The 21,420-nt window shown below is 44.2% G+C and overlaps 2 protein-coding genes across 2 annotated transcripts; one reads left to right on the top strand and one right to left on the bottom strand.

The window, feature by feature from the left end:
- Positions 1–144: 144 nt before the first annotated feature.
- MGME1 (mitochondrial genome maintenance exonuclease 1) lies at positions 145–9,995 on the top strand. Its single transcript, XM_051792704.1, has 9 exons — positions 145–216; positions 1,088–1,139; positions 1,325–1,488; positions 1,612–1,672; positions 2,922–2,968; positions 4,830–5,430; positions 6,550–6,772; positions 7,231–7,363; positions 8,553–9,995. Exons 6-9 carry the CDS (start codon positions 4,908–4,910, stop codon positions 8,685–8,687), a joined length of 1,014 nt encoding a protein of 337 aa, XP_051648664.1. The 5' UTR covers positions 145–216; positions 1,088–1,139; positions 1,325–1,488; positions 1,612–1,672; positions 2,922–2,968; positions 4,830–4,907; the 3' UTR covers positions 8,688–9,995.
- A 1,124-nt stretch (positions 9,996–11,119) lies between these two features.
- Positions 11,120–20,820, bottom strand: OVOL2 (ovo like zinc finger 2). Its single transcript, XM_051792707.1, has 4 exons — positions 20,547–20,820; positions 19,695–19,885; positions 17,325–17,514; positions 11,120–13,611 (listed from the first exon to the last, which is right to left on the bottom strand). Exons 1-4 carry the CDS (start codon positions 20,644–20,646, stop codon positions 13,301–13,303), a joined length of 792 nt encoding a protein of 263 aa, XP_051648667.1. The 5' UTR covers positions 20,647–20,820; the 3' UTR covers positions 11,120–13,300.
- Between the last annotated feature and the right edge of the window lie 600 nt (positions 20,821–21,420).

Below are 21,420 nucleotides of genomic sequence, written 5' to 3'. Positions count from 1 at the left end.
AAATAACACCCAAAGAGATCGAGACAGAGCAGGCATGCCTCTCTCGCAGGTGCCTTTTCGAGGTGCTCCAGCGAAGGGGAAGGGGCCGGGGGCGCAGGAGAACTACAATTCCCATGAGGCGGAGGGCGGCGCAGTGCGCGGTGAGCGCGACGGCGGCGTCGGGCGGAGCGCGCCTGCGTGCTGCTTCCCGCGGCGGTGGCGGGAAGTGTGTCTGAGGTAACGCGGGTCCGTGGGTCGTGAGCGCCTTGGGGCTGGGCCGGGGGGTCATGAGAGCGAGTGAAAGGAAGGCGAGCCTAGCCCACCCTGCACCCCTGGCGGGTGAACCCTGCTCGCCCTGCCCCCGGGTCTTTCACCGAGGGGGCCGCATGGCCGGGCTGCCGTGGCTAGGTGGGTATGCCCGCGTTCAGCGGGAATTCTTGTCCCGAGTGACTTGTCCGAGAGAGAAGCCCTGCACAAGAGTGGGCTATCTGGCCCTGTCGCGTTTCCGGACGTCTGGTGCCCATGTAGAAACGTTGCCGGTGGTCACCGGTGTTAGCTCAGCTCTCACAGATCGCCAGAAACGCTGACGTCGTGTTACAGCCCTGTTTCCCACTAATTCCATTCCCAGTGCTGAGCTGGGAATGAAGCTTGAACTTTTTTCGGTGTAGCTCTGTGGGCTTGTGCTTTAAACTGGGTTGCTAAATTTTCTCTCTCCATGCTTTAAACGTCCCAAAAGAGGGAGGTGTATTTTTAACCTGGATAGGTTCAATAATTTAGTTTACAAACTGCAGGGAACCAAGGAGAAGAGGTTGGGGGCAGGGACTGGGCAAGTGTGTAAGGTTCTAAAAGTGATACAACTGTCAAAGCCCTGCCTTATTAAGTTGTAGCCAGAAAAAAAGAGAAAGAGAATGTAGGGTACTGTTGCCTTTCTACATGACTTAGTAATACTTCTTCAAGAGAAAAGCCTGTGATGTTAACTTAAAGTTATACCTTCATCAGTGCATCTGTTCTCCTGGAGTTAGGGACACAGGGCAACAGATCTGTAGCTGCGTTTAGTGGGGCTCTTTCTTATCTCTGAAGTAAGCTAGTGCTTTTGTTTGCTGGACAGGTGGCTGTGGAGAGAAAACCATGGTGGTTATTTTCCGAAACCATAATTAGAGGTAGGTTTTTATAGATGTGAAATTTTTCTTAAGTAATCTTTTTTATTTTCTTCTGTTAAGCCACTCATTCCTATCCGGGGAAAAATTTCCTCAGTTTTGTTAGCTCAGTTATTGTTGGAGCTGCAAAGTCAACTTGCTTGGGAAAGTTAAGTCCTGCTTTTTTTTTCCTCTTTTCTTTCCTCCAGTGTGGCTCATCATGCAACACTTGAAGTAATTCTGCCAGGCTTCAACCACAAACCCTTTCAGAGAGAAGGGAGACACTTCCCCAGAGGGAAATATCAATTAAATTCTGTTCTTCAGGGGCAAGAGTAGATCCAAACCACTCCAACTCCATTTCTTTCTTGTAAATGTAAGTTATTTGCACAGAAATGCCACTGTGATTTATTGAAAAGCACATGATTTTTTATTTAGCTGGACACAAGTGTTCCTTATTTCTTAGCAATCCTAGAACCTCTTTCTTTTTGTAAAACAGGACAGCAGCAGACAGACTCTCCTGGTGGTTCAGTTCATAGAGTGCACAAACATTTCCACAGGTATTACTCCAGTGTAATATATGCTGTTAAATCAAAATTTATACTAATCACTGAGGCACTGCATCAGTGTTGCAGTTAATTAGCTGTAGAGCTCATAATATTCCATATTTCAATAGCCCCATGGTTCAAAACACTGAGCTGGTATAAATGTATTCCTTAAAAAATGTTGAGGGGGCAGCTTACTGCAAATGAACTTTATGCTAAATCAGGTATCATCTTGCTTCCTGCAGCTGACAAAAAGCCAGAATAAACTTTTTTTTTTTGTGCTCTGGCTGATGTAACAAATACACAGTCATTGGCCCAACATGTGTTCTGTTCTGATTAATGCACATACACAATGACCATTAATGCACATGTTAATGGTCTTCAAACAATAGCCCAAGAAACTACAAGCTTGGACACTATTACATTGGAAAAAGAGTATATTTTTCCTGGTTTATTTTAAATCACAGCTTTATTTAGAGGTAAATCTCAGGAGAGGAGAGATTAATTTTTTTGCACTGCTTTTTATGATTAAAAAATACAGTGAAGCAATATTCTTACAGTATTAAAGCCTCACCTTTATATATCTCTTTGCTGCTTCTACTGTTTTTTGTTACCTCCTACAGCAAACTGACACCTGTTGAAATGTGATACCATCATTCATTATTTCTTTTTTAGCAAAGGGCACATTCTGCCAGGTAACCAATCCCATTCCAACACTGAAAAATCTATTAAAAATGTGATAGTCTCTGAGAAGAATGAGTTGCTGCAAATCCTGGTGTAGCAGGTTTGCAGAAGAGAGCTGCTTCATGATAGTGAAATGACAAAACATGGGGAGCTTCTTATATTTTTTGAATCAATTGGCAGTAATAGTGAAGACACACAAAATTCACTGACTGAAAAGCCAGGGTGAACTGAAGAACTGAGACATGTATAATGTAAAAACTACCTCTTTATGCTGTTACAAATTTTTAGCAAGCTGAGCTGTAGAAACAGTTTATGACATCATTTAAGAAATTACAGGAAACATGATATTTGGTTATGTTTCACAAAAATTTGTAAAACTTCCTCACATGTCCATAAAATGAAGCAGGGCAGGACTTCAGTTACAAAACACATAGTCCAATTTCTTACTGCTGTGTAAACTGTCTAAAGCAGGTATTTCTATTTTTTGGCAGAACTTGCATACTTTTGTGGCAGTAAAATGGTTTTAATTGTCTCGTTTGTCCTTTCATAGTGCACCTAACTATGCTTTTCTGTTGTGCAGGCAGGAGAGTAGTTTTTACAGGAATCTGAAGGTCAGAGGATGCTCAGGTGATCATATCCATTCTTGCTGTTGAATATTGAAAAATGAGAGAACAAGTGCAACTCTACCCAACCCAGTTCTGCTGGATAAGGAAAGCAGTTTTAGAATTTCTTTGATATTAAATATAATGTAATTATTAAAAAAGGGAAGTGATATATTCAAAGTATCTTAACTGGTAAGGTTTCCCTTGTGAGGTGGCTTGCTTTATGCCTAATCAGACTGTAAAAAGTCAGTAGCAGAACTAACTAGTTGGTACTTTCATTATTTTCCTCTATTATTCTCTTATGGACCTAGATGCAGTTTTAAAATCATTAACTGTTTTGATTGATATGCATTGTAATTACAGGAAGCCCTTACTAAAGACTGAGTGAGACCGTTTGACAACAGGATGGCAAATTTGCCTACAGGGCACCTGGTACTGGGTCACAAATGCTAGGGCTACAGGAGACAAAGTTCTTATTGTGTTTTCCTGGTTTGGATTTGCTTTTGAGAGGTTACTTTTGTATCAGGTTGCATGCCATCAGGTTACAGAACAGTTTTGATTTGCCTGGATCATACTAGGTCAGTGTGAAAATGTAAAGCCAGTGAAGAAAAAGAGCAGTGTATCTGCCTACTCCTGATTAAATTTGTTCAGCTGGATGGTTTTGTCCTTTACAGATGAACAACAATATTTATGGAAACCAAGTCCAAAGTCTCAACCTCTTGCTATGAGATGCTTTGATCTAATCAGCTGCAGCCAGTACAAACCCATTTTTGGAAACTGTTCTGTGTGACAGATGCGTACACCCCCACAGCAGTTGTGCATGAGCATGGGATCTGTCCATACAAAATAACTCCCCATAGTGCATTTTTGTTTTCTGTGGCATGCACAGCTCGGGCAGTGTGTGAAGTGCTGTTTAAGGAGTGTGGGGAAGGTAAAGAATAACGTGAAAGTATTGTCTGGAACAGAATGCTGATGGTAGCTGGCAGATTCTTTCTTTGCAGTGGGTGGAGGGAGCTTTCTAATGGTAAGCAGATAACTTTCAGTAGGAGAGTAGGGCCTCAGTTCTGCATATATTTAATGTTGAGTGAAATGCCACTATGCAGGTGTTATATTTTAGCCATGTGCAAAAACTTTCCTAGGACTTAGCACTGCAGTTACCATGCAGTACAGTATTGCTGGTATACTGTTCTTGCCTTTAAATTTCCTAAGTGTCTCAAAACAGAACTATATTTGAAACTCACTTTAGAAAAATACTTTTGTATTTTATTCTGAACTTTAAAAGATTTCTTTGAGTCTGAAGATATTTGAAGTACATATGGTTTCTCTTTTGGCTTTCTTAGTCTCAGGTCTCACAATTGTATGTACTGCTGCTGTCTGCTTTCTCCTACAAAAGAAAAACATGGTTTTATTCTCCATAAGGTACCTTGTCCCCACAGTCCCCTTAAGCTGGGCATTCACTATAAATGTAAAAGTTTTTAAACCTCATAGCAATAGATTTGCTTCATTCTCTTCTGTGTAGTTTTTTTTTAATTTCACTCTCCCTCTTTTGAGGGGTTGTTTGTGGCAGATCTGGTTTTTGTATTTACTTTCACGGCAGTTATGATACGGTTCCTGTCGGAATGCACTCTGCTGCAGCTTTTGCTACTTGCAACATCCTTATGTGCTTGCCCCGTTTCAGATTTTGCAGACCAGTACCTGTTCTTTTCAGGACTGTTTCCTCTTTTCATTGCTTATTGGTTCTTTCTCTTATTTATCTGAAGATGTTTTGGTGGCATGAAGTATATGAGGACACTTTGACTGTAGCAATTCTTTGTTTGGCCAAGGGCAAAAATAAGATGGTGGTAAAGTTTTATGATTCTGGAAATCAAATATGTCTTTTTCTACAGGGGGAAAATATTGTAACCTCCAGATGTTCCTGACAGAAGAAAGAAAACTCTAACCATTCACAAACACTTCTTGTCAGAATGCAATTCCTACAGATACTGTCCAGGAAACCAGGGAAACTGGAAATGCTTTTTCAAATACCATTTTGTCAAAAGCAATTCCCATATTCATGTCTGGCTACTTCTGCATGTATTTGTAGTAAAAAGAAAAAAGCAAACAGTTATGAACAAGTTGACCAAGAAAAGTACAAAAACTTGGTCTACTCTGTTACATCTTACAAAACCAGCGCCCAAACACCAGAGACAATATTTGAAGAAGACAATTTGTTATATGGGCCACCGGATAAACACAGACCTCCAGCTAAAGCTGGAACAAAGACTCCCAAGAACTGGGTTCCTTTAATAAACACCGACAAGAGAATTTCCCCTCTCAACAGTGATTCAAACCTGCCCAGGAAAATCATGTTACAAAAAATGAAAATGCCCAGTGTTACCCATATTCTTCAACAAACTCTCTCTCCACAGCAAGTCTTTTATCTAGAAAGATGGAAGCAGAAAATGATAGTGGAACTTGGAAAAGATGGTTTTGAAAAGTATACCAAAAGTAAGTCTAACCACAGTGCCATTGCAAAGTAGAAGCATTAGAATTTAACTGGCAGGTATATTCTAACAGTGGCAGTATCAGGCCCTACAGGTCAAGCATTTTGGAAATTCTTTAAGTTGTTTCCATTTCATGAGAGCATGTTGTGAGTGTACCTGTTACCAATGAGCCTAAGCTCTGGTCTTTGTTCTAAAACCATTAAAATGGATTTAGAAATCTGTGGGAAATGAGTATTAGACTGTAGACTCGATCCTGTCTGCCTCTGTTTCTCTATTTGCCAATACCTATTTACAAGTAGATATTTTCCAGCTGATATTACTGAGCCTCTTTGCAGATACAAAGCTACTTTGTAACAAGATGGAAATAGGCATTTTGAAATTATATCTTGAGTGTTTAAAAACCAATATATCCTGCTATTTATGGTGAAGTTTTTCATTACCTGTTTAGTTCATCCAGTCTGCGCAGCCTCTTCCATGAAATTTCCATGCATTTAGAGGTTTTCATTTCATAAGACATACAAAGGTGATTTCCTCCAAGCTACAGGACTGAAAGGGATCTGGGAGGACCTAGGGGATAGTAAGTAGTGAGGTTGATAAGTACCCAAGTGCTCCTTACATGAATTATTATGCTTTTTGCTTTTTAAAACTAATATCCTGTGATTATGCTTTTTTAATTACTAAGCACGTCAATGGATAAGGTGGCATAACAAACCTTATATAACAGTTGAAAATTTATCTTTCTGAGATAAGCCCTTACTCCTAGAACTGTGCCCACTCGTTTCATGAGATCAGTTCCATTCAAATGAACTGATACAGCAGAATAAGCAAGTGCAGCAAAAGCAGCCAAGAATGTTTTTAATTCCTAGAAATTCACAAATGCTTTTGTATACAATAAATTAAAACTCGTATTTTGTTTCTGAGTAATTAGTGAGACTAAAAAGTAAAGTAATATTAATATAAGAGATACTAATTTCACTGTTGACAATTTATTTTGTCTCCCTTCTCCCCACATCCTCAAGCTTTCAGCACAAAAAACAGGACTGATTTAAGAGCTTCATTGTATAATATGTAGAATATGAATCTAAAGTAGTGTCTAAAATGTGTTTTTTCCTATTTTTCTCAGATCTTTTCCTCCAAGGAGAACTCTTTCATTCAGCTTTGGAATCTATATTCCTGTCTGAAGAGATGGCAGTTAAGGAGAAGAGTGAAGATGGTGTTATTTCTGGTTACTTATCAAGTGTGGAACATGTCTTAGAAGATATCAGCGAAGTGAAAGCTCTGGAAAGTGGAGTTCATCACGGGACCCTTCAGTATCTGGGCCTGGTAGACTGCGTGGCGAAGTATCGGTGAGGTTCCTCTACCCTAAGGCACCTGTAATGTCTGTGGTGTATGGGAAGCCATGTCCCAGGCTGCAGCTGGTATGTTGTTGAATGGCTGGGGGGAAGCTTGGCAGATCTCCAGGACCAGCAAAACAGATTAACTCCCCTGGATGAACCTGATGACAGAAGTACCAGAAGTGCTGGTTTTTTCTTGTGGAGAGTTCCTTACTGGAGTAGGGTGTGAGTGGGACAGGGTTAATTGATTGTCAGCATTTGCCAGGAACTGCAGCAGATATTAGTAAGTGTTAGTTTTTGAGATCTAAACTGCCAGTGTGAAGAGAAATATTTAGACATAAGAATGAGCAACATGACATCAGGGTGAAACAGGCTGAGTGTGATAGGTCTTTATGTGCTGTCTCATCCCTCATTTCTTACTTGTGACTACTTAAGTTTAAAACATTGTCCTATCTTGTTCTCTTATGCAGAGGCCAATTGTGTGTGATTGACTGGAAAACTTCAGAGAAACCAAAGCCGTTTCTGAAGAATACTTATGACAACCCATTACAGGTTGCAGCATATATTGGAGCCATAAATCATGATGCCAACTATGACTTCCAGGTCAGTAGGCCTACTACCTCCCAAGACAAGTAGCAGCACCCACGTCATCTTCATTTGTCCCTGCCTACTGCCTTTAGAACCTGCTGTCCATCATGGAATTGTTGGTAGGATTTGTGACAAAGGAGCCCAGTCTTAGATCAGGTTAAGCTGACATACTGTGAAATAATTCTGCTACTCCTGCTAATTCTGCTGCCTTTGGCTGTCAGCAGTGTATTTTCAGTGATTTTAAGGACCTGCTCAGTGGGACCAAGGGAAGCTCAGAGTCTTAGGAGGTCAGATGAACTCACAGTGACTTGGCATGTGGGCAGTCCCCTGTGCTTTGTTCTGTGTGGTTTTTACTTGTGTCAAGAGTAGGAAGGGGCAGGAGAAGTAATAAAGCAAAAGAGCCTGCAAACAGGAAAATGGTGTGGGAGGGCCTTGCTTGCATCATGTGTTGCTGTATCGCACTAACAAATGAGGGACTAAATGATGGACTTGGTCTTTGGAAGCTGTACCGTGTTTCATCTGGGGAAAGCAGTGTGTTGTGAATCACTTAATCAGAAGACAGTGGAATAATGTTTTTAAAGACTCCAAATGCAATTCTAGCCTGCTTGGCCTGAAGGATTCAATACAAACATTGAAGAGGGAAAATATGAAGCAGAAGAGAGCAGGTTAATTCATAGGTTGTGCAAAAGACTTTCTAGAATAGTGCAGAGGTCAGTAAACACAAGCACTTAACAGAGGGAAGTGTGGGCAGTAATTCTGGAATTCTGCTATTAGCCTCCTGCCCCCCCACTAGCACTGGCTGTTTGGGATTGATTTGGGATTTTGGATTTGTCAGGTATGAAGAATGTCTGAACATACCTAAGTACCTGTTTCCATTCAGACTGATGCCGGAGACTGCATCAGTCTGGTTATGTGGCCCCAGGCAAAACCTCATCAGTCACTGGGGATTTTACCACCATCTACAAGGTTTAAATATCATTCATAGTCAAAGTTCATGTCCTCTGGTTGGAGCTTTGGTCTCTGGGTTTTTGGAGCATTTGACTGTTAGTCTCCAAGTATTTTATGGTGAATTATTGCCCTTTTTTATTCCCCATTTCTTATTTAAGAAACAAATGTATGTGTTGTTATGTTTTGTAGTTAGGTTTAGTTCTTAGAATGTTATCTGAATGTTGAATTTCTGACAGCACTCTGTTTTTGAATGTAGGTTCGCTGTGGACTCATCGTGGTTGCCTATAAGAATGGCTCCCCTGCGCATCCACACTTCATGGATCCTGATCTGTGCTCACAGTACTGGAATAAGTGGCTTTTGCGCCTTGAAGAGTACATGGACAGAAACTGAGAAGAAACGAAGAAGCAGCAAGTGGTCTGAGCACAGAGACAAAACAAGACTTTTGTTTATGTATACCACTTTTATTCTTTTTTTAATAACTTTGGCTAATTTCTTACCATCAGGGGTAAGAAATTTTTCCACCATAAAGAAAACCAAAAACCAAAAAAAATCCATGTGTGAATTTCGAATGGAGAATATGTATTTGCTTATGTTGTAGGTGACTTCAATGGTCCGTGCAGGACAAAGTCAACTTACTTAGCCTGTGTTTTCCCCCCCACACAGTTTATACAATCTAAGGTTTATAGAAAAGTTTTTATTATCAAGTAAAACTGTTCAATGAAGTCATCCTTCTTTGGTAATTTTTGAGAAAAAAATTGTTGCAGAACTAAAACTTTGGAAAGTGTTGGTGAACTAAAGCAAAAGGACATCTGCATTGTCTGAGCTGAGGGAAATGCAAATGATAAAGAATTGATATAGTAGACTGGATTTCAGTCAGTTTAGTTCTTGCTCATGTCAAAGGTCTCTATTAACAGGCTTGTTACTATTTGTGGATTTTCTTACAACCACAACTGGAAGACCTGTGCTAAGAATTATAATGAAAGTTCTCATTAAGTCTTGTTTAATATACTACAGCAAAATGATAATTTAACAGAAGTGGCTCAGTAAGAGAGGAGCAGAATTGTAAACAATACTCTTAGAAATTTCCAGCAAGTTTTCTGAAAGGTGGGGAGTTTGGCTATTCGTAGTGGCTCCTCCTACAGGTTTCTTAACGTACAGCCTGTGCAGCCCACAGAAGAAATGGGCTCTGTACTTAGGCTTGTGAGCTCTGTGCAGGCCGAGGCTGCAACTGCCTTGAGCTCTCCTGACTTTGTGTGGGTCTGAGCCGACAATGAGCCCACCCAGGTGGAAGGATCTCCAGTGTCAAGTGAGTGTGTACGCCAGTGCACATGGGTTTTTGTATAAAAGCAGGCTTGTGGCTGTGAAGCCAGGCATTCTGAGGGATGAAGAGCTGCTGGTTGGTTTTTGGAGGGTGGTTTTTTTGTGGGTTTGTGTTTGTTGTTTTGGGTTTTTTTTTCAGATAAGTTTCTGAATAAATATTTTGAAACAGAAGTTAATTTTTAAGCTTATAAAATCAAGTCTGTAAGACATAGAATAAGCCTTGATGATGTCAGGCAGTATTGCTTTGTGTGTTATACACCTGGAAAGCTTTTTCCCTCATTCTCATTGTTTTATCCAAATTGTATGTATGAGTTTTCACAATACCACTGCAGATTACAAATAAAAATATGACCAACCCATAAGCTTCAAAAAAATCAGCCAGAATGATACCTAAAAAAAAAATGGACAGGCTTGCTGCTGAAGAAACTTAAATAGCTATAGTGATCTGGTGCTCCTCCATACTACTGATCCAGGGAAATGTGTCAATGAAACTTATAGTGGTACTTACTTATTCAAACCTGGTCTAGTGATGTTATGATTACTCTGTGCTTAATTAGATTTCTATCTAAAAAGTCAAACCATGGGGATGGAAAAACTGGGTTCAGAGATGACTAACCAGGAAGACACAGCACAAGCTCTCAGAAGTTCTACCTGTTTTACAAGTGTCTTCCCAGATCACAGAATTTTAGCAAGTGGATGGTTCAGTGTCACCGAACACTGCCAGTTTTCTGTGAAAGATAGCTCCATAGATACAAAGAGGGTGGGTTTAAGCAAGAGATAAGATCCCTGGGCAGTAGCAGGAGGTGATAAAATGGGCTGAAATCCCTGTGTTGATTGAGATTTGATAGATCAGGCTAGTAGGGAACAGTTGGGCAATGTTTGGGTGGGATTGCTTTCTCTGTCAGTGTGTCATACAGCCGTTAGATGTCTCTGAACCATGTAAATGTTCAAACTCATCCTGCCCCCTAACAAATAAGGACAAGTCTGGAGCCTGGGCAGTGTGGGCACCTGTTGGCTTCGTCTGTTTGTTTGTTTAACAAAAGCCTTGTCTGTGGAAGGCTGCCAGCAGTGTTGGTTTGTAAACCTATCAAGTCTTGGCTGAGTCTATACCCTCAGAGACCCAGGAGAAGGCAGGCAGTCTTCAAAGACAGCAGTGGTCGAAGTCACTCGTGTCAGGCACTTCTGAAAGCGTGGCTGCCTCAGGCATCCCTGGGTAAGCTCTGGAGCATTTCTGTAGTGGCACAGGCTAGCACTGGTTTGTCCCGTAACAGAACTGGCAGGTGGCCATTGCAAGTGTCACGCAAACCCAAACCCACTTTGTGATCAGTTTAAACTGACTTGCCAGACTGTTAAATTGATGTGCACAGGGCATTATCCTCTGCAGAAAAACTTGCCAGGCAATCAGGGCAGTTACTTCAGCTACAACATGCAGCTTTTCAGAGCTTTGCTCTCCATCCAGAGAGGGTTTTTTTACTTTTTTAACTTCTCCCTTTCTCTGTTACTGTGAGTGCTTTCTGTGGCCACCTCAGTGTGCCTGTGGTTCTTTCCACAGGGATTTGCCCTGGCAGTGATACAGGAGGGAGACCAAAACCAGTATGTGCTACAGGAGGGGTTAAAAAACAACCCATGCACATACGTACACACACAAAATGTGTCTCTAGTTGCAAAGGGAGAGTTTCAGCCCTGGCTCCACTGCACCAGTGTAAGGACTGAGGTTTCAGCAGAGCTGAGCACACAAATCCTGTGCAGTTAGGTGAACACTAGTCTCTTTGCTCAGAGGGACTGTCCTAAACAGTCCTGCCCTGGAGCAGAACTCAGCAGTTTCATGACTGAGGCCTCACTGAGCAGGTTATGGAGGAGTCCCACCAGCACAACTGGCTGAACTAGCTGTTAATGCTTTCCTTAGCCCAGCAGTTTTGTGACTATTTGCCATCAAGCAAGCTTTGTTCAGAGCGAGCAACCTTCTCTTTATACTGTTCAGTTGTAATGGCATGATATCCAAAGAACTGGGGATCAGTGCATAAGCTTTTTGCAAAGTCAGGATCTTCTACTTTACCTCAGATGCTTTTTTTCCCAGCAACTTCTCATTTATTATCCTGTGAACTTTCCTGCTACATAGAATGACAAGTTTGTTCTTAACACAGTAGCATCACTTTATTATCCTTGCTTTCAAGGTCCCAGGCACCAACAGTTGTGCTGAATAAAGTATTAATATCATTAGGAATGCTTTAAAACCCTTAGAATCTTTTCCCCACAAAAACCCAAGCAGATGCCTTAGAAAACTGAAGCAAATGGAAAAGCTTTTTAAAATTCTTGCAAAATTGCTCAGAATCTCTCATTTTAGCAGTAATGACTATGAAAGTACTGGCTATGCTGGACTCTGTATTTTACGTGGCTTAATTTCAGCTGTTGTTTCAACATATATAGAATACAGCATATCCTCCCCAAATGTACAGCTTTATTTTTTTTTTTAAATCTCTAAATTCACACTCAATAGTCCCCACAGGCTACCCTAACTGTCCTGGGTCAATAGGAGCTGGAGTGGGACTACAGAAATCCAAAAGCACAGAGAGGTAGTACCAGTCCCTCATCATCATCATATCCTTCCCTGGTAGCATCAGTCTCACTAGGACCCTTCTAAACTGACAGTGGATACAGATGACCAGCCAGATTCATGCCTGCAGTTTTGCAGTGATCTCGTGAAGCAGAGACAGGCTAAGTCCCCCTTTTCACTGCATTGCACTGCTCTGTTGTATTAGTGAAGAAGCATTTGATTATAAAACAAAAAAAATCCCCAAACATCCCTCCCCCCCCCACAAAATAGAGACAAAACTGCATTTCATCATGACAGAAAATACTTATCTTCAAGTTTTCTTTGGGTTTCTAGGTCGATATTGATGTATGTTAAAAGGATGTGGTAATAATCCTCAAAGCAAGACAAGACCAGGAACATCAGAGTTAAGGTTCCACTTGCATCTAAACATAATAGTAAGTTCATGGCTTAAAATACCTAAATCAAAACCAAAAGTCTGCCCTGGAATAATGTAATTTGCCAGCAGAGAAAGTTTGGGAGGAAAAGTTCTGCATCCTTTCAGAAGAGTTTCAACTCACCTTGGATCACCCTTCCATAAATTGTTAGCTACTGCACAGGGGGCAGAGTTAAGGTTATTTGCACATTTTAACTTATTTACCAATACAATGTACTCCTGTTCTTAAGACACTTTAATTAAATTTGCATAGAACAATGTACTAGTAGCTGTTCTTACCTGGCACTTTTCACTCAAACCTCTCAAAAGTAATTGGTACAGGAGGTAACAGAAATTAACTTTACAAAATACACTGGGGAAAGGTGAACTTAGTGGCAGCTGATGTGTGGTAGAGCTGAAACGGAAGACAGATTGCCCAAATGTCAGTTCAGTAAATACTCCATCTGAGAGGTGACAGACAGCCTCTTCCAAGCTTTCCATTTTTATGGACCAGATAAAAAAAGTTTGATGTTTCCATCATAAATGGGAATATTTCTTTCCAGTTGAGGTTCTACTAGCAACAAGAGAGTCCCATTAACTAAAGCATCCCTTTAATTGCAGGTACTTTTTTCAAAATTGTTTTTAAAAAAATAATATATATATATATCTCATCCTACATGTAAACTTCATTCCTGTAGACCACTGTAATCCACTGCATTACTCATCTTTGTCATCATCCTTGGAGTTCCTCTGCAGGACAGGGCTCAGTTTGTTTTGCAAAACTGCTGCAAGTTTTTTTGAGGTTTTTTTCAGGAAAGCACTTCCAGGATGAACGTTACTAACGTGCAGGTATAGGTCCTCTTGCGTGGGGCCTGTGTAGCCGCAGTCTTCGCACACGTAAAGTTTATCTCGCCTCTGTTTGTAGGCATATTGCTGCTGCACACCGTGAATCTTCTTGAGGTGGGACTCCAGGGAACAGCGCTGGGTGAAGGCTTTGTTGCAAACCTCACATTTGTAAGGACGAATTCCTGCAACAGTAAAAGATTGTTCTGATTTACGTTTCTTAAAACTGGCTTAGGAGCAAGGCTCTGGCAGCTACTGAGCACATATGTAGCAGCGGGGAGCTACTAGCCCAAGGAACTACCTATCTAAATAAAACATCCTACTTTCAGGCTAAGATTTTCAGAAATGGGTTGACATATTTAGGCATAGAAAACCTAGAAATGTTTTGAAAAGGTGTAGGCAGATGCTGATGATAACAGGGTCCCAACTGTGCTTTGGTCCTAAGGACGCCATTACAGCTCTTGCAAAACTTACTCTTAGATCTCTTGACTTTTTGAAGTCCTGTGATTAGGTAAAAATTTCAGCTAACCTGTCATTTTGGGTTTTATAATGAATGAAAACTTCTATCTTGGTAAGATTTTGATTTTTCTCTTTTAGTGAGCAAAACTTACTGAGGCTTCAGTGAATGGCAGCCTACTGTGAATGCCCAACTATTGCAGTGCTTCAAAGGAGTGAGAGCACTTTTGTACAATAAGTACAATGACTGAGACTACAAGCTCAAATTCTAGAAGAGAAACTCAGTAAGTTGAAAGAAGGGTTGGACTCAATCATCCTAGTGGGTCCCTTCCAACTCAGCATGTTCTGCAAAATAAATCTGTGAAATAAATCTGTGTGTGTCCAGAGGAGGCAGAAGGAGCTGGCTTGTGATTTGAATGCCTGGGCAATTTCGTTCAGTACAAACAACCAACATTACAGAAATACTGAGCAGTAAAGGACATCCATTTTACCACCAATCAACACTGATTTAACAACAACCCTCCAGTACTTAAATAGCTGAGGATTAAGCAATACTTGAGAGAACCTAAACCAGCTGGAATTTTACTTAGTAGACTTAGTAGACTCAGTAAGTTTTCAAGCAAAGACCAGCCTTAAAACTGATATAAGGAGTTACCTAACCTCCTTTTTTCCCCATGGAAGGTGATACATGACGATCTGGAAGATCAGACCTATGGTGAGCCAGGCAGAAATGGGCAAAGCACGTGTGTCCATTCAGACAGATGTAACTTTGTGATTGCACTGTGTTACCGCTCAGTTGCTGATGCTTCTACCAAAAATCCAAGCTAAACAGAAGTTCCAATAAGCAGCATCTCAACTGCATTTTTGCAAGTCTTGTAAAAAGAGGTCATCCCAGTGCACCGGATTTAACTATCAACACTGAAGTTTCCTAATGCCTACTGCTGTAAGACTGCTTCAGTTACATTAAACTGCAATTGGAGAGAAAGCCCAAACCTTCATTAGGATTCACACACAAAAATGTATTTTTTACAAACGGTAGTCTGGGTGCAGTTTTATGCTCCTCTGAAGGCAATTAGGTTTAAACTGCAGGCACCATCCTTGGTGCCTGCTCCAGTGCTCCACAGGCATGCATACAAGCACAAAAAAGATAGTGCCAGGATGGCACAGCCCATCGGGACTGTGGGAACCTCTTCATCAATTAGGAATCATTTTAAAATTTTCTTTTACCATGTATCTTAGATGCTTTTTAATGTTTAAGTCTGCTCATACCTTGAAGCTAGACTGGGATGCCTTTACTCTCTCTGACACTACTGTTGCACAGTCTCATTTCAAACGCTACATTACAGTTTCCACTGAAAACACCCACACCCAGTAAAGCACATGTAGATGATCACCTGTAGCTACACAATAAAGCCCAAACTACCACTTCCAGTCCATTTGCCTTCTTTTTAATATTCAAATATAGCCCAGCTTTCCTGAACAACAACCAATTTTGATATGAAGAAGGTCACTGCTTTCAGAGATGCCATATCTCAGCCTGGAAAAGATACACATCAATACAGTATTGGTACCACTGCTGCAGCCAGCCCTCACCCCTGCCATCACCCAAGGCACCAGGCAAATACGGTGTATGTGTGCATTCATCCTAGTTTTAAGATGGAGAGGAGAAATAGTGACAGCAGATTTCTTCTAGTAAATTTGGGGACAATCTAACTAAAAGATTCACATTTCCAGGGTTTTCACTCCTGTCCAGTAAAAGGATCCTTCTCCCCTTCCAGTGTTTCACAAAATTGGTTCTAATCCTGCAAAGAGATTTTTACTTAACCTACCACAGCTTCTGAACAGAGACTGTCTTGGATTAAGTTTCTTAGCCTCAAAGGATGAGGATACAGATCAAAAAATCACTTCTTTTAGAAGCACTGACTCCCCACTTCAGCCATATCCCAGTGGTAGTTCCCTGCTCACACCCAGCAGCTTTACTTTCCAAATGAAAGCTTTGCAAACAAACCAAAACAGCCCAAAACATTGGCTTCTAGCCAACGCCTTCCCATTGAAATGGGCATAATTTTTATGAGTTCTATTGTTCTACTGCTAAGAAACAGCTCCTACCTACTAACTATACTTGTGCCACCTCTAGCAGTTTAGACACCTGGTTAATGGTGTCTAAGCCAAAGAAAGGGCACTGCAGAGCAAGCCCACATAGTCTCCAGCTCCCATTGGGTAACCACATATCTGGAAAGATGGAATGTGCCTGTGAGATGTGGTGGATGCACCTTCTGGGTGCCCAGCAGTGCAAAGTCTAAGCCTGCTGAGCACAGCCAACCTGACCTGCCAGAAAGCAGCACCCTTGGTGAGGATGGGGGTTGACATTTATTTAAGCCATTGCTTCCACCAAGAAAAAGGAAGCAAATCAAAATGGCAGCCTTCTCCCTGCCCCAGGCTGGGATAAGCACTCCTGTAGCAGTGAGCTGGATTTGAGGCAACAGATCCGGTTCAAAGAAACACAACCACCACTATTTGGGATGGACTCGGGAGCTCAATCCACAGCAGAGTGGCCACAGAAAGCATATCCCTCCAGCCTGAGAGAGCAATACAAGAGCAAGAGCAGGAACCACTGTCAGGTGATTTTCAACCAACTGCTCCTGATTTTTAATGCATGCTGTGACCCCACATGACAAGTGAATAAAAACGGTTTAGGCCAGTGGTCAAAGTGATCTGGACAGCATGACGTGCAGAAGGAAACAGCTCCAAAAGGGAGTTGGAGGAGCTGGTAGCCCAAATCAGGAAGGGATGCAGCATATAGGGTTAGCAGAAGTCAGGTGTGTTGCCTAGTTTCCCTAAAGAAGCTGCAGGCACAGCATGACCAACACTCTGGTTTCTCCAGACAGTGCCAAAAGCAAGCCACAACCCCATCCTGTGGAATAGCCAGCGGGGAAAGTTCTCAACAGCAAAAAAAAAAAATAACCAGGAAACTGCTGCTCACTGCCTCTAGAGGGCAAAGCACTTTCATCCACCTCTTGGCTCTGCTTGTCTTTGTGCACTGGTCTCACAATAACGTGTGGTGATTTGCTATCCCGGGCGTGTTATCCCAGGCAGGTTATCCTCAGTGGGTTATCCCACTCTTGCTGACCCAGGCATTGCAGCATGTGGCTGTGTCTGCATTGAGTCTGGATGTCAGGCGTACACCCGCACTACTTCACATAGATTTCACTAGCTGTTCTCAGATTTCATCATTCCCAGGATTTTTCTCTGTCCACACTCATGTCTTCCCCTTTCCTCCACTGCAACTCCACTATTTTTTGCAAACGTTGTCAACCTGGGCTTTGTATCATGGTCTTGATAGCTTACCCTCACCCTCTCCTTGTCCTTATTCCACCTCACCCCTTCTCCCACCTCCTACTCCTCAGAGCCTCCCGTGAGTCCCCAGGGAACGCATTCTCACCAGTATGGGTCCGGACATGTCTTTTCAGATCAAAGGTGTCATTGAAGCCTTTTCCACAGAAGGTGCACAAGTGTCTCTTCACTTGGCTGTGGCACTTGATGTGACGGTTGAGCATTCGCTGCAAGCGAAAGCCTTTGCCACACAGCTCGCAGCTATGCAGTGCAGCATCGTTACAGGTGCCAGTGGTAAACTGAGGAATGGAAGATGACTGGGTGAGTGGGCATCGAGATGAACAACAGAAGACCAGCAGAAGAAAAAAACCAAAATAAGGAGGGATGGCTTGTTGTGGCATTAAAAAAAATCTTGGGATATATTAAAAATGAAAAGTGAAAGTATTCAGGAGATTCCTGCTGGACGAAACATTCACATTTTCCTTGCAATCAAGTGGGGTATTTGCAATCAATGTGCAGTGGGACTGATGCAACGCTCACCAGCTCAGAATCAGTGATTAAAACAAAGCCTGTGTAGTGGATACCTTCCAGAGGCAACAACCTTTGTCCAGTCACATCCATAAGCACAAGGGCTTAGGCTACAAGCATCTTTCTGTGGGGCCGCCTGTATGTTTGCTCCTGAACTCAGCTAATATCCCGGATGGAGATGGGAAGTCCTCCAAGGTATGAGAAAGTTGTATCATGCGATGCCTTTGCTAATCATGCTTCCAGCTGCTATGGGTCCCAGCAGTGATAAAAAGAGTGGGTTGGAGAGATAAACCTAAGGCACCTTGTGCTAACTCAATAGAGACTGAAACAATGGCACTAATTTCCTTCCGTTGGTCTCCCTGGCTCGTTAATTAACAGCAGAGTGACATTAAGGGGTAATCTCATTCCCGCTCCTAGCACCAAAAGTATTGTGCCAACACCATGACCTAACTTGACGAAGGCAGACATTGATGATTCAGCTCTGGGGAAGATCGTTCCTCAGAGGGAAAGCTCAATTTCTGGAAGTTGCAAATACTTCGCTGCTAGTTTACCCATTCATGAGAGAACATAGAGACATGCTCACTGATAGACACTCAGGATGTGAGAAAGCCAGCAGAGCAGGCAGCACCATGCACACACATCCATCAGCCCTCATGGTGCTTTTGAGGAGTTTCTGTGAAACTCTGAGAAAAACCCAACTCTGCTGAAATGGGTTGAATGCTGTGACAGTTACTCGTAGCCCAGGTTAAATTATACAGAGTAGGTTAAAATCAAACAGCAGCAGGGCAAGCTCTTCACAAAGACAGGAATACATTTGGTTGTTTTTTTTTCCTGAAGAGCCAATTATTTTTCCTAGTCCTCCTCCTTTGCTTACTACTGAAGCAGTGCTACTTGAAATTGTAAAAAACGGCAGCTGTGAAACCATGAGGTGTGAAACTAGAGGAGGAGCCATCTGGGAAGAATCTGTTGGGCAACAGGGGTATAACTCCTCCTCAAGCAGCTGCATATAACCAGGGTGAAAACATAATGTTAATCATGAGAATATGATGATTGAAAGTCTGTCATCTCACAGAGACAATGGGAATTTTTACAGCTCTGTCCAGCGAAGCAATAGCCAGGGTTTAAGGAGGCGTTAACTACCAGCGGTGAACACATCTCCTTCCTAGGCTGGGTTGGCCTGTCTCCACTTCTGCTGAGGGGACCCTGGATGTTCAGTGCTGTTTGGGAGGTCAGTGTTAAGTTCTCAGTACCATGGGGACCTGAGGCACCATGAGTAATTTGCCTTCTCAGCCTTGGGAGGGAAATCACGGCTCTGTTCTCCTGGTTCTGTCCAAGGGACACCCAGAGATCCTGCCCTTGCAGCAGAGCGGCTCTTCAACAAAGTCAGTGGATAGATAATTGCTTCATTTCACCCTAGGCCACCAGTCGACCTCAGGGTGGAAACAGCCTTTCACAGCTTCAGAGGAGAACCTTTAACTAGCTGCTATCTTGATAAGTTAAGAGGGTAGGGGAGCAGTGTGAAGCTTCACCCCAGCCCCCCTTGGTGAAGGCTTGACTACAACCTAGAAGGCAGTCTTTAAGGAGGCCCCATGTTAAGGAATGAGATCCACCCACGCACCATGGGGCATGACTCCTAGCTGCCAGGGCTGGTCCTTCCTGGCTGGGTTCAGAGCTCCTGCGGGACCCGAGCCAAGCAGGTCAGGGGCAGCATGTCCCAGGCAAGGATAAGAGAAGGCAAAGGGCACTGGAAGATTACAGTATATCACTTATGAAGCTTGCCCTGCAGCTGCCATCTTATGGCCAGCATGTTCACGGACCTCTTGCTGTCATCTCTTGCAGAGACAGCCCAAGGGACTGCTGGCACCTGGTGTCCCCGATCAGCAGAAGCCTTGACCTTGAACTGTGGTCACCCCATCACGGGTGGTAAGATGGTTGGGTTGCAGGAGGTTACCTTGATTTTCGACCTGACCACGGGGCGCTTGACGGCCAGGTCCAGCAGCATCCCTCCGGCCATGCCCAGGTCGCCGCAGGTAGGCTGGGGCGTCGGGGGGTCGCTGGGCTCAGCATCCCGGGTCCCGCTGCTCCCGCTGCTCTCCAGGCTGCAGCTGTCCTCATAGCCCAGCATCACGCAGCCGATCCCCCCTGCAGCGAGGTGAGGACGCGATAAAGAGGGGGGACCACGGAGCCAGGGGCAGGGGAGGGGACGCAGAAGGCGGGAGCCGCCGGGCCCCGGTGTTTAACCTGCGGGCGGGCCCGCGAGCGGCGGGGGAGGATCCGAGGCTCACGCTGCAATCGGAAACTCAAACACGAACGGTCCCAAAGTTCAAACAAGCCAGCTCCGCCGCCTTCCCGTTATACCCCGGACAAGGGCAGGAGGAGGAGGCCTAGAGTACATCACCCCCGCCGCCCTGGGTCCGTCCTTGTCCTCCCCCCGCCACCTTTCTCATGCAAACGAAGTTTCCCACCTTCCCAGGCACACACACATTCCCCCCGCCCCGCCATCCCCGGGGTTGGAGACGGTGCCAGTCATAGGGGAGGCATCTCCCGGCGGGGGCAGCACCCCTGCCGATGGGAGGGGAGTTTTCCCCCAAGTGTTGGCCACTTCCCCCCCTCCCCGCGTTTAGTACAGTTCTCTCCAAGCCACCGCCCGCCCGCACGCCCGCTCCTTCGTGGCTCCCTCGTCCCAGCAAAGCCCTCTCCCCAACTCTAACCGTCCGCAGCCCGCGGGGGCTGGCGAGGACCCCGCTCCCTCCGTTCCTCCCGGCAGCGACGGGTGCGGGCAGGCAGCCCGCCGGCGCCGTACCTGGGATGTAGGTGTCGGCTCTCTCCTCGTCGGGCAGCCCATCCCAGCTGCGCACTGCCGGCTGCGGGCTCCGGCGCTTCACCAAGAAGGCTCTGGGCATAGTGAGGGCAAGGGGCACGGCCGGGCACGGAGCGAAGCGGCGGCTTCACCTTGCCGCCCGCCCGCAGCCCGGCAGGGCGCGGGAGCTGCGCTGCCGTCCGAGGGAGCGGGACCGCACGCACCGGGCAGAGCCGCCGAGGCACGGGGAGGGGAAGGGGAGGGGAGGAGAGGGGAGAGGGTGGGGGGGGAGGAAAGTTTCATAAGGTGGAATAGAAAAATGCACCAGGAAACTTGGGAAGGAGCATGCGTGCTGCAAACATAACGGTGTCAACAAGTCTGCTTACCTGTCCGACCGGTTGGAGCAGCTGAGCTTTGTTCCAGCCCTTCCTAAGGCATGAATGTTTGCAAAAGAATTTAACGTCTGAAAATTAAAAAAAAAAAAACCAAAAAAAACCAAACACACGAGGAGGGGAGCCCCGCCGCTGCCGCTTGCTTGCCACCCTGCCGGCGGGGACCCCATGGAGTCGGACCCACTGCCAACCCCCCGCACTGGGATGCCGCGGGAAGCCTAGAGTGCTCACCACTATCGTGTGCGGGTCCCGCCGTCCACGGGGGGCTGCGCTGAGAGCCCCCGGGACAGCCCGTCGAGGGGAAGACTCCCGAGGGCGCCGGGGAAGAGGCCCTCGGGGCAGCAGCCGGAAGAGAAAGTTGTTACTATTTTTCTTAATGACAAGCCCTTCTTCTGTTAAAAAAAAGTTTTATTCTTTTTCAGTCATTGATTTAAAATTAAAAATGTCTCCCCCCCCCCTTGTTTTTTTATTTGCCTCTTGTCCTC

This window comes from Manacus candei, unplaced genomic scaffold, assembly GCF_025592945.1.
Source record: "Manacus candei isolate 608988 ecotype Guabito, Panama unplaced genomic scaffold, ASM2559294v1 h1tg000035l, whole genome shotgun sequence".
In the NCBI taxonomy this organism is placed as follows: domain Eukaryota; kingdom Metazoa; phylum Chordata; class Aves; order Passeriformes; family Pipridae; genus Manacus; species Manacus candei.
The sequence above is the reverse complement of the archived record's forward strand: the minus strand, read 5'-3'. Positions and strand labels throughout refer to the sequence as shown.